At 37.6% G+C, this 13,407-nt stretch overlaps 1 protein-coding gene across 3 annotated transcripts in view; it reads left to right on the top strand.

Moving 5' to 3' along the window:
- RAP1GDS1 (Rap1 GTPase-GDP dissociation stimulator 1) overlaps positions 1-13,407 on the top strand; it is an 81,708-nt gene that overhangs the window by 46,212 nt on the left and 22,089 nt on the right. For 2 of the 3 annotated variants that reach the window (XM_075201479.1, XM_075201486.1), the window contains exons 3-4: positions 1,945-2,067; positions 3,688-3,813. In XM_075201479.1, the coding sequence (XP_075057580.1) occupies positions 1,945-2,067; positions 3,688-3,813 (249 nt within the window). The other variant, XM_075201496.1, reaches the window with a different exon arrangement.

The raw sequence follows: 13,407 nt of genomic DNA, 5'->3' as shown, positions 1-13,407 counted from the left end.
TAAGCAGCTTATTGTGTATCCAGTTTATGCACAGCTAAATGATGTCAAGTTTATAGATAGAAATTTGAGGTGTGGACATCAATATACTTATCACTGTTTCATGACAAAAGATCAATCCGTACAGTTTTCAATAAAATTAATGGGTAAATTACTTCCCCTTTTTGTAAAGACAAATTGTTAAAAAAATAAAAAGCAGCTACTGTTTACAGATGTTACTTTTGTAAATATTTTGCTTTGTTTCAGGTTAGGTTGAATAAATTGATATCATTGTGTTGGAATGACTCAAGTTTCTTTTATGAGATCATGTCCTATTTAGGTGGTAGTGCTATTGGTGAAATATTGCCTCTGAGCTGCTAATCGGGGGATCAGTGGTTACAAATAAACGTTGTTATATGACCCTTCCTATATAAAGTTCTGATTTTTGTTTCCTAAAAAAGAAAAAAAGATGATTATTACTTTAGTACATTATTATGTAATGCACTTTTTTTTTTTCTTTAGCTAGGGCCCGCCTTCAAGCCCCATTAATGAATAGACTGCAAGTAAACACAGATGTAGATAGTCCCATGAAATATTGCTAGGACAGAGTTTACTCCTATGAAAGCTAAATAAGAAAACTATAGAATATTGTTTAATGTATTTGAATGTCTTTGACTGTTGCCAGCAGTATAATACAGACTCAATCTTTCAAAAACAGAATTAATAATATTCCCATCCAACAATAGAAGCTTCCTGCCTGACATTTCTATTTCTGTTGACAACATGAACATAAATCTCACCCCGCAAGCCCACTGCCTAGGTAATCCTTGACTCGCAACTATCCTTTGTTCCCCTCATCAACTCTATATTTACATAATGCTACATCTAAAATACATTTCCAGAATACGTACATATCTCACACAAGACACTGCAAAAACTTTAATTCATGCACTCCTCATCTCCCACATCGACTTTTGCACTTCCCTCCTTACTGGTCTTCCCAACATCAGACTCAAGCCCCTACAATCTATTTTTCACGCAGCGGCTAGATTGATTTTCCTTGCAAATTGTTTTTGGTCTGCTGAGCCCGCTCTGTCAGTCTCTACATTGGTTGCCTGTTTTTCAATGAATCTGAAATAAAAGTCTTCTACTAACATACAAGGCCGTCAACAAAATTCCACCAACATACATTTTCTCACTTGTCTCAAAATATCTCCCAACTTGACACCTCTGTTTTGCACAAGATCTGTGTCTCTCTTCCATCACTTCCTCCCATTCTCGGTAACAGGACTTTTTTTTGGGCTGCACGCACTTTATGGAATTCACTCCCTTGCACCACAAGACTTTCTTCTAGTCTTCAAACTTTCAAGTGTTCTCTGAAAACCCAACTCTTCAGACAAGCTTATAATATTCCTCTACCACCCTCATAATCTCCCTAGGTTACCCTATTACCATCCTCTACAGAGCTAACACAATACAACAACCCTCTGACCAATATAGTTGTGTGCCTGAGCATACAGCCCACTAAATACTTTGTAACTTTTGCATTCTAGCTGGACAAATATTCAATATGATGTAGCACTTACTCTTATGTATCAAACCATTGTCCCATAGATTGTAAGCTTGCGAGCAGGGCCTTCTTACCTGTCTCTATGTATGTATTACCCAGTATTGTTATATTACGGTTTGTTCCCAATTGTAAAGTTCTATGGAATCTGCTGGCACTATATAAATAGATGATGTGTTCCTGTAAATAATTTTGCATTTTATTGTAATATTATCCCTAACAGTCCCCTTATTTTTAGGCTAATTTATATGAATTTTCGTACAGTAGGATACAAATCTCAGCGTATATACTTACTGTATATGGAACAGCTTATGGCTTAGATGAGTAACAGAAACAATCAGGAGCATGAGTCTACAAATGTGAATGTTTCTGCGTATTTAAAGATTGATGTTTCCTTTCAGATATAGAGAGCAGTGAAAAAATCCAACAGAGCGGGATCCTTCAAGTCTTTGCAAGTCTTTTGAATACACAATCCTCCTGCGCAGCAAAAATAGCTCACATCATAGCAGAAATAGCAAAAAATGGTGAGGTTTTCCAAGAGAACTTTTACTGATGGAACATCTTCAGTTATTCACCTCATTTGTCAGTATGTTTTAATTCATTTTCATTTCATTTTCTTATGTAGCACTAGTTTATCATTTCATTTTAGTTTCCTTTTCTAGTTTAATTTTGTGCTTATTGCCTTTTTGATATACATTTATTTTTGTTTGTTGTTTAGCTATCCTAGTAAATTACTTTAAACATGAAAAACAGTATATTTATCTTAATGTGTAATCTGGCATTATACTACATTGTATAACTATATATACACACATATTAATCTTCTAGTTGCTGAAACCCATTTTATCTTATCAGTTTGGGAGGTTTATCTTGTACTCTACCTAGTCAGATTTTAATGTAAATAGCACAACTCTAAAAGCAATGGTAAACACATAATGGACAGAGTTTTGGCCTGCAAGCTAAATCCCCACTTATTTGTCAGTTTATCAGGCCTGCAGTATCTACTAATTTATAGCCTGAAAACAATTCATGTACATTTTCTTTTGGTACATCAACTTCAGAGGGATTATACTAGACATTTTAATCCTAATATTTATTTATTTTCAGTAGCTGCTTGGCAGGGGTGGGAACCTTTCATAAAATAACATTTGTGTGTTCACTAGCTATATAACGTGGCTATTGCAGGCACATTATATGTGCTTTATAGTATTTATTATTTGAGTAATTACATCATGATAGATTTTTTTTACATGGCTAAAGCTTTTTCACACAGGTGTAATATGTGTGTGGGATATATTAATGTCTAATGCGTTATAACCAAAATACATTTTACGCTTGTCGAACAGCCAATAAGCTGTTTGCACCTGCTGACAATGTATTTCTTTCCATGTTATATTGCCTAAAGTTATAAAAATATGCTTGAAGTCTAGAATTTTTTTTAAAATATATAATGATTAGAGAAGTATAAATTAAAAAATTCTCCTTTAGTGGGATGTATCTGTTCCTTTGTTTTTCCACAGATGGAGTAACTCTCCATTTTTAAGAGCATTGGCTTGATCTATCTGTTTTTTCATATGTCCTCCATGTAGAACATAACTTGGCTAAAAAGTGTTTCATGGTGGAAATTAAATTCGGAAAAATTAGAACAAAAAGTACCTAAATAAGTGAACCATCGCATATAAACAAGTTGTCTGTGCATTCTGTAAATACTTGGACCCTACATGAAAACATCATTAAAGGGTTTATCCACTTTTTGCCAATGTCTCCCTTTCTAGCCTTCCCTTTACCTGTAGCAAATACAACTTGTCTCGTTACCTGTAGCAAACAGCCATATCATACTGTGGGCTCAATCTGTTCACTCCTTTGCAATAAATGGGAGTGTTTCTGGGAAGCTCTATTGAGTATGATTGGATGGATTAAGAATTCCCGGCTGCACGTTACCAGAGACATCCTGGGAGAGGGGCTCCTTCTACTTTCTACATGTGGGGGGGCATAAAGGAAAAGTGTCCATGAGTGGATACTATATTTTATTATGTTGGCATTTAGTACTTGTTAGCATCTCCAATAGAACAAGTTCCCATCTAAACACGAATTTGGCAACAGAACCATGTAATACATAACTGACTTCACATCTGTCATTTCAGAGCAAATGCGCATCCCATGTGTGGACTCGGGTCTGATTCCACCTCTGGTGCAGCTTCTAAATTGTAAAGATCAGGAGGTGTTGCTACAAACAGGACGTGCTCTTGGGAATATTTGCTATGATAGCCGTAAGTACTGTATGATTGAGTTGTGTAGTCATTTTTTTTTGTCTCTTTAGTCTTTTATGCAGCAAATCCAAATACATATTTGAACGCCAAACGTTTTGTCATTCAGTTGTGACCTCATTATTTTGCACTGTTGCACCTGGGTTTGTCAAACGTTTTATAACATGTTCTAATGATTACTTGATAATTCTTTGCTTAATGAGATATTGGCAATTATAATATGTTAACTAATATTTATGTACAGCATTAAAAAGGTAAAATGGTTCCCTTTCATTTAAAGCTGAAAAACTTATGACTGTTTAACGGTTTATGATTTAACACACTTTAATAACCATTGCATGGAATCTAATCTTCTGTTTCTCTTCACACGTTTGCCTCCAAATCTTTCTCCTTTACACAGCTGAATCTCTGCTGATGAATCTCCATTCGTCTACATAGACCTGGACTCCACCACTTCTAATTTCTCTCTTCTTTTCCCTGCTGAGACAAATCCGTTAATTCACGTAGTTGGGTGTTCATCAGTTTCTTAGCTACAAAGCTGAAACAATGCGCTGTCAGACCGAAATGTGCTATTTTACCCTGCAGGGTACAGTCACTGTAAATGTTTCTTTGTTTAAAACGGAGCTCAGAGGCAGGTGTACAACACCCACTAAGCCGCATACTAATGTGACTATTTTTCTCTTATGCACGATTATTTTTGTTACCGTATTTACGGTTGTCTCTCTGTCACTTGCCAGTTCTTCCTTGCACCTTCTTTTGTATATTTAAAGCGATGTTTACCAAATAATTCACCCAGAGGCTGAAGCTTTCACCAGCATTTTAAATTCCTTTAACATCCCCTACTTACATATATACAGGGGATAACGTATATTTTCAGTACTCTGATTATCGTTCGTTTTGTACATCATGTGGTTTAGTCATTATTTTTTAAGTGCCTGGATAACACAACTCTGTGTTGCACAGTGTAGTTTTCAATTTTCTTTAAATGCCACTAAAAATACAGATTATTTCATTTAAAATGGCTAATGTGTTAACAGACAAGGTAATAAGATAAGGATGTGTGTGTGGAGAACACATTTCTCTCCATGCACACCTGATTTTCTGTTCGTATAATGGAGGATAGTGCAGCGAGCATTTCAGAACCTGTCATTATAAAGTGCACAAAACACTAGCTGCTTGTTAGGCTGGGTACACACTACAGAAAATCTATCCCGATGCAATATTGTTAAAGATTTAGCGACTGCATATTTCAAGGTTTGTGAGGGTGTAAAAATAATTGCATCTTCATATTTTATCAACTTATGTTTAGGTTTAGTGGCAGCATTGCAAACAAATAAGAAGAAAGCAAATTAGTATTTTAAACATTCCTTTATTTTACTGCCAACTGATAGTACACAAGAGTACACTATTGGATATGTAAATGGATGACTAGACAAGTCTGTGTATTAAACTGTATTGCAGGCCTGGCCAACCTGTGGCTCTCCAGGTGTTGTGAAACTACAAGTCTAAACATACCTTGCCAGCTATTGGCTGTTTATCTACAGGCAAAGCATGCTGGGACTTGTAGTTCCAAAACACCTGGAGAGCCACAGGTTGGCCAGACTTGCTGTATTGTGTGCAATCTATGCTTGGAGTCTATGCCGCTAGTGCTTGGCTGCCCCTTCATCCTATAGCAGCCCTTGAAAGATGACCCTTTTTCCTATACAAATTATTGTTCACAGAGAAAAGCGCAAAAGTGTAAATAATATATAATGTATGAAACTGTTATTTGTTTTACCACTGCTTATTTCTCTTAAACCAGCTGAAACTACATGCAAGATCATCTCTTATTTTTGGCATTACTTGAACACTGAAAGTTCCAAGCATGTGGATTGAAGTATATAGGTGACTCAAGATCAGAACACCCTCTGTCTATTAGATACCTGGCTTTCACTAAGGTAGTTAGTGGAAGGCCTCAAGATTGAGGGTTCGCTGCATTGAGTACTAGCATTTGCTATTTTCTTGTGATCTAGAATCCACTGCTAGACGTCGGTTGATTGTACCTGTGAGAATTGCTCCAGGATCAAGAATTCCACTTATTGACTTCCAGCCACAAGTAAACTGCTTAAAATTGGTCCTGATTTGCCCTACATACTCAGAGCAGCTGTCAGCAGACAAGGGATTTTCTGATGTAATCCTTAGTAGTCAATTGAAATCTCTTAAGAAAGGCATTCTTTACAGCATGGTAACTTTTTATCCAGTCATGGTTAGACACGCTTGCTGGTGCTCTGCTATGTAAATAGGAAGACTATTAATTGAGACCAGAGTATCTACAAGATTAACGCTACTGAAATCAGAGTATACCACTCCTTGATCTGTATGTCCTTCTGCAGTGCTGGTGCTTTAATCAGAGTCTGTAGCATGATTCTCAACACTAACCTTTCTGAAGGTTATAATCAGTATTTCTCTGCTCGTTTGAAAAGTTTTATGCCTCTCTATTGGCACAGTCTCTCAAAACTTTTCTTGGCACGACTTTAATAAGTGGCCCTATACACAAAATAAAGATTTAGCAAGTATTAAATTAATAATTAACACAACATGACTTAATTCATACAGCATGGATTGTCTCTTTAAGAAATTATCATCAGTTGTGTTTCCCAAAGAGTAATATTGAAATTCCCTGCAGTACATTTTTCTGCCGTTGGATAGCTCTATAACAGAATCGTACTGATTATTTCCATGCTTAAATTAGCATCTGTGATCTGTCCATTATTCCAGAAGAGTAAAAATATATCACATGCACAACTTTAATTGATTAAACACTCCTAAAAACCTTTGTTCACCACTGTATTAAATATAACATGAATTCTTCTTTCTTGATGCGATATAGTCCTATCAGGGGAAAAACTGGAAAAAGCTTTGTAAAAAGTGACCAATCTGCTCAACAGATGCAAAATGACTATGAAAGAGTGTACCATGACTATTCTTCACTACCAGAAGATTAGTAACCGTTTCCTATGATGGCTGTTTGTTACTGTATTAAGGGAAGGGAGTAGTTTATTAATGTAGTACAAATCAGGTAAAAAAAAAAAAAAAACAGGAAAAATTCCAATAAAGTGGAAGCAAAGGGATTGGGAATTTGTTTATTCATTTAAATTTTATTTTAAATTTGTGTGTTAGTTTTACTTGTTATAATAGATGGGTGTCTTACAGAGCCCTGTCTGTTATACTGGGACCACTTGGGTGCCAAAGTTGCCTTTCCAGGGGTCTTGATCGTGTTAATTACCATAGCCACCACAGCCTGTAGGGGGGTCGGGATGAACCAAACACTCTTCAGTTCGGGACTGGTAGCCTATAGGAGGGGGTCCATTTTGTTTTTTGCAACCTCTCTCTATCCATAGAGGCCAGCACTGTGTTGACCAGCCTGTGGTTGGCTTTCACTCTAGCAGAGAGATCCCATGCACATGGTTTCCCAATTACAGTAAAAAATGGCCCAGGTGTCTAAAACTGAGCTGGGTTTTTGGAGGGATATGCTGCCTATTTTTTTTTTATTACACAGTGCAGTGGGCTGAGTGGGGAGAAGTGTCAGTCACTTGCAGTTTTCAGCCATGTGTCTTTTTATTTTTTCCTGCAGGTGACTGACCGTTACCTTTGCTCAGACTGCCAATGCTGCCAAGTCATTAAAATTTAGTGTGTTTTAATTGTTTATTATCGCCAGCAAGTTATTCACATTGCGGTTCTGCAGACTTATATATTTACAGTGATTCAACAACAAACCATGCAGTTGCTTGTAAAATTTACCAATTGGTGCTTAATGTTAAAATTGTGCATGAACAAATCATTCTGCATGGGCTACATGATAGCAGCAGAAACGCCCAGTGTTAAGAAAGTTTGTAGAATAAAATGATTACAATATTGACTTCTAGCAAACATAAACAAATGGAGGAATTATAAACTTTCTAAATAAAACCAGCAGTTAAGCTTAATGTGAGATGGGCAGGAAAATGAATCTCGCAGCAGATCTTCTCTTCTATGATGAGAGTTAAGTAAAGAATCATTTTGGACCAGGCTTTATGGGAGAAATTAATTTGTAGTGCAGACGAACCACCTCCTGGTTTTAGGCACAGCGGGTAAATGCTTTCTGAGCAGTTAGCAGTTAATTGCTTTGCTGGTGCTGTTAACAAGTGTTCAGGTCTTTACTAATGTAGTGCAACCACATGATCTGTTATATCTCCTGGAGACTGACCAGTGGCTGTTCCTCATTGGTTCTTGCTACCTATGTCAGTGAGTAATTGCCGGTTATAATGTTTGCGCACTAGCTTTTCCGTGCTCCTGATGCTGTGCTGTGCTGTGTTGTGTCTACCTGTATGTTTCTTCAGTTTTCTGACTCATAACTCACACTACACTGAATCACTGCCTGGACGAAATCTTTTCCTGTGTACCTGATTGCCTTGTTTGCTGTCTGGATTGAGTCACCCCGATGATTCTGTACTGCTGCCTGGACTTTAGTCTGCTTGTGTACCGGTTACTCTGCTTGCTGCTTGTACATTGTCTATGTCTGCAACATGACTCTGTCAGTTGGAATGTCCAATGATCCTATCGCCCCTACAGTGCATATAACTGTGTGCCCTGTATTGCAATATCGTTATAGCTATACTGCACTTACACTTCGTTGTATATCACTGCTTCTGCTCCACATCGGTGATCTGCCAGCATAGAATCCGCTCTATACTACCACTACTGGTACTGCACTTGTGGAAGTGCACTGTCATTACTACTTGGTGAAGACTACTAGTGCTCTCTATTGCCAAAGGTTCCTTGGTGGACCTGGGGTACAACATCCTGCTGCTGTGGACTTGGGGTGACTGTCTTGTGGTCCTCTCACATCCTGCATTCCTTTTTGCCTTGGTAACCTATGGAGTGTTTTATGTCACACTGAGCTATCATGTGTTGTGCCTAACATTTCTCTGTTAAGTAACCACTATTAGAGAGTAAGTAAATAGGGACAACAAAGTACCAGCACATATATCTAGTTCTATGGGAAGTGGAGTTGCTTTAGGCAAAGCTCTCGTCAACACTGCTTCTGGTAACATAACAATTAAGGTGATTTATGACACTTAGATGTGAAAACATTTTTTCAGGAAGTTGTTTTTCAGAAGCTCAGCCTGACAAGATATATTATAACTGATATAATGATTTATTTATTTTTTGCAGTCGGCAATTAAAGAGCTTATTCAATGTTAGTGGTATGTCTTCATAATATAACCAATACTGTCATAGAAATTAACAAAAAGGAGGATAACCATAAGAGAAACAAAGATTGAATAAGAAGGGGATAAATGGTAGGTTGTGACTGCAATAAAGGGGATGGTGAAATGTTATGTTTGCAGGTTGCAGTCTGTGTAGTTGTAGGGTCTTTACATGTTCAGGATAGAAATCTTAACCTCAGTGAAGATTACTACGCATAAATAGTGAATTCTGTGTTTATCGCTGCCGTTATTATGACAGGTGGTTGGAGGATAGATTCATTGGGAGTTCCAAATAAGCTTTATATCTTGCTGTCCCCTTAAATTCTATAATTGTAACCAGGTGGAGACAAAACTCGGCATGTCGATCCATGTCGGCTAATGCGATATAGTCCATTACCAAGTAAAAATCAATTCTTCTAAACCACACTTGAATGGATGGTGGGGGGATGGGAGACTTCCATTATACCAGAGTAACTATGTTGGCTGCATTATTATTATTATTATTTTATCTAAAGATGGGGATGTTTGTTTGAATAGAAAGTTAGTCATAACCCACTATCTCTGATCTTACATGGATGACAAACCGCCAGAATAAAGACAACTTTGAGAATGACTGATCTGGTGCGACCTGGAGTGATCAGTGTTTCAGGTAGTGTGGAGAAATTCCTGTAGGGAAACTTGTTTTAACAGTAGTGATTGTACTGGTGACACGTGAGAAGAAATGGGTTTTAATACTATATGCTTTTAGCAGCTGTGCAGAGTAGGACTAATCATGGTAATCCAGTTACATTTGCCGGTATATAAAGGAAGCTTTCTTCACTTCCAACCCACCACTTTGCTTCACTCGATTGGGTCTACTCCATTGCTCTGCTAAGTATATCTGCATTGTAGTGGCTTCTGTATAGTATATTATGTCTAAATTGCAGTCTTCCCTCCCCAAACATAGTCTCTGACATATATCTGAAGCTCTGTTGAATGTGGGATCTGGATGGGATGTGTATCTGTATAGTTTGGAGTAAATGTAGTATTTTATGATTAAGAGTGATAGAATTGATATTATCAATTTTAAAATTGGAGAGTTGTCCAAATTTTGGAAATTCTGCAGTCAGGTTGGGGAGAGAAGCCACTGGGTGGGTTACTATAGCAAACAGGTGGTCAGCGAATAATTCTACTTTGTGCTTTCTATTCCCAATCCGAATTCCAGATATATGTGGATTAGCTCTAGATACGTCCTCCAAACACAGCACAAATATCAGAGGTGGTAGTAAGAATCCATGTCTGATCTTGTTTGATGTGGCAAGGACCCATTTATTCTAATCCTGGCAGTGGGATTTCTGTGTGAAAGAATTCTTTGGAGGCATAAGTGGTCCAATCCCAAGTGCTTCAGTAACAGTGACACGTAAAAGATGCTAATATTTGGTAGATATTAGAAATATGTATCTCTCAAGTAGTGTGGGGAAGAAATTAAAATATAGCATTTATCTAGTTATTACCCTTATCTGAGTCTTTCAGGTTTCTGTCTTGTTAGAACCCAAATTTGTTTTAAGCCTGTGCCTACTTCATCGGGCTGTCAGTCTTTCTTTTCTCTCATTGTGGGCATGTTGGTAGATCTAGTTGATAAAGGCAAGTTGCCATTCAGTTCAGGTCTTTGTATCCTGGTTCCTAAATCACCTTCTGTAATTCATGTTATCCATTTTGGAGATTGTGTATGAGCGGATTCAGAAATCTGTGTTGCTGAAGGGTGTGCCATTATGTCTTTATGTATGTCATTACCCATTGCTCATTGAAAGCTATGCCAACAAGTCATCCTTTAACTGTGCCTACATATTATCTGGGTTATCTGTTTGTGGGACTCAAGGGCGAAGAGGTGTGTGTGACCAGTCAAATAAAATATGGGTGTCTGGGTCTTGTTTCAGAATTATGTTAAACATTTTGATTCATGACTGTGATTCCTTGTGGAGGGCTTTTCTCTAGCATCTCACTTTCTACAAAATTATTACAACACCCCCATGGTTTTCTAGGCATTTTTTCATGACTTTTAGTTCTAAGGCTTGTTGGCTCGTAGTTTCTTGTAGCTTTACGTTCTCTGAGCATCGTGAGTGTAGTTGCTATGTGAGATATGTTAGCTTGTAGTGTTGACACCTGAACTCTGACCTCTTGAATTGTTCCAAGGTTTAAATCTTGTTTAGTAGGACAGGATCACCTTTTTCAGCTATTGCCGGACAAAACTATGTCCCCATTGAGAGTGTCTGTACGGTTGCTTGGTTTGATCTGTTTCGGCAAGTTAGCTACGCAAACATTGCTCTGCTTCCATGAAGACCTATTGCCAGCCACATCCCCCTATTTTTGTATTACTTTGTCATTAGAGCTGGCAGGCAGGCAATGCCACAGTTAATCTAATCTAACAATTCAAGGGTTTTGATTGTTAGATTAGAAGTAGGGTGACCGTTATATAGCAAAGAGGCTGAGTAGCGTAGCGTACTTCAGCACCTTAGATTTATAAGATGTTGACAGGTCAACAGGAAAACATGTTTCTTCATTTTCATGATTTTATGACTTTGAAGGCTGATGGTAGTAAATGTGCCGCATGAATCTTGGTAACTTTAGGTTGGAACCATTGGCCACGTTGTCGACAGATGTAGTGGTAGGCCCCAAAGCCTGTATTTTGACAATCAACTATGGCAGTTTTTCCTTTCATATATCTGTTTGAGCTGGTAACAGTTGTGCCAACCACAGGCAATATGTGTACTGGATCAGGCTGCGGGCCAAATGAGGCCTTTCAGATGAGGCCACAGGTTGTAGGAGAATATGGGTTCTGAGGGGTGATGACTTGATAGGCAGATGAGCTTTCCATGGATGGTGGTTGCCCTTGGTGTTTGCAGCGGGTATAGAGCAGGAGCAATGGTTTGCTACCCTGTCATTGAAGGGAGTGAGAGTTCAATTTAGGTAGATTTGATGTTGGTGTGGTAAATTCTTGGGGATAATGGGGTTCACCAAATCTCTGTAATGGCTGTAAGGTCTAGTGTTGGGAGAATTTGGCTTGTTGTTGAAAATGGTGGCCTGGATTTGGAGGCTGCTTGTGGGCACCAGAATCGAGTAAATTCCTGATATGCGATTTCATGGTTGCCAGATGGTTAGACATTTCCTTTGTGGCACAATTGTTCAGGTGGTGTAACCAGAAAATACAATTTATTAGATTAGACACAGATTAGACATATATGATTTAATAGATTAGATTCAGATTTGACAAATACAAAACTAACTGATATCACTTTTAACTGATATTTGTTATAGTAATATTTCTCATACCATTGAATGCAGGAGGTTAGGAGGATTGGAATGGCACAAAACATTTAGAAGCCATGATGGGGTAAGTTTGTAACCAGAACCATTTAGCTGAGGTTAACTGATCTGATAATATTTCCAACACTTCCAATCACATATTTGTCATTTATATATTGAAACTCCTCATAAAAACTCTGTGCTGTATGAGATCAATCTGCAGAATTTATAATAGATAACCGTGAAATGTTCTTGGTGATCATCCAATATCTTTGAAAAAACAAGGCACATATTTGAAGTCTTTAACATCACTACCACAACATATATTTGCCCCAGTTATGACTGTCATAGTACTTTTATTAACCATTTAAGTGGACCATTATTTAGTCATTTTTAGAAAATTATTATAATTTTTGTTATTTAAAATGTTGCAGGTACCGTTTTCTCTGTGCAGTCCATCTTACAGTCTATTTGTAGTGCATGGGACAGAGGTAGACAAAGTGAGTTGTCCAAGGTCACAACCTTATTAACATAAGGTTTTCTTGGAATAAACATAAGGATGTAACTTTGAAGGTTAAGTGATCGGCTATGTCATAATGCTTCCTCACCAAGTAACTGGAATTGAGTAATCACAAGGAAAATGTCCTAGTGTATTCAATGAGTGCAGGGTTTACTTATACTATTGGCAAGAACCACAAAGTGAGGCAAGATAAAATGTATGTGGCAACTTGTAAGGATTACTTCTACTGTATTAATAAAAGGTGCTTACTGACACTTACCGGTTGGTGGGGTCCCTTTCACTTTCCTGGACAAATCTGTTCCCCAGTCCACAGCCTAACAATCCCCTCATTCTGGGACTTTCCTATGTCATAAAATCCTCCACAGTGCAATGAAATGGAGATACTCCACCAAACTGCAAAGGGATTGATGGCTATTATTTTTTTATTAAAAGACGTTCTAAACAGTGAAATTATAATATCAGTACAGAGCAACAAAATAATATATAGATATTTATCACTTTTACTTGTTGCATGAAATACTTACATAAGTTTTATTTTTATACTAGTGCCAGGTGTTACTTTTATGT

The sequence above is a fragment of the Mixophyes fleayi genome, chromosome 1 (genome assembly GCF_038048845.1).
Source record: "Mixophyes fleayi isolate aMixFle1 chromosome 1, aMixFle1.hap1, whole genome shotgun sequence".
In the NCBI taxonomy this organism is placed as follows: Eukaryota; Metazoa; Chordata; class Amphibia; order Anura; family Limnodynastidae; genus Mixophyes; species Mixophyes fleayi.
This window is presented reverse-complemented; position numbering and strand designations above follow the sequence as displayed.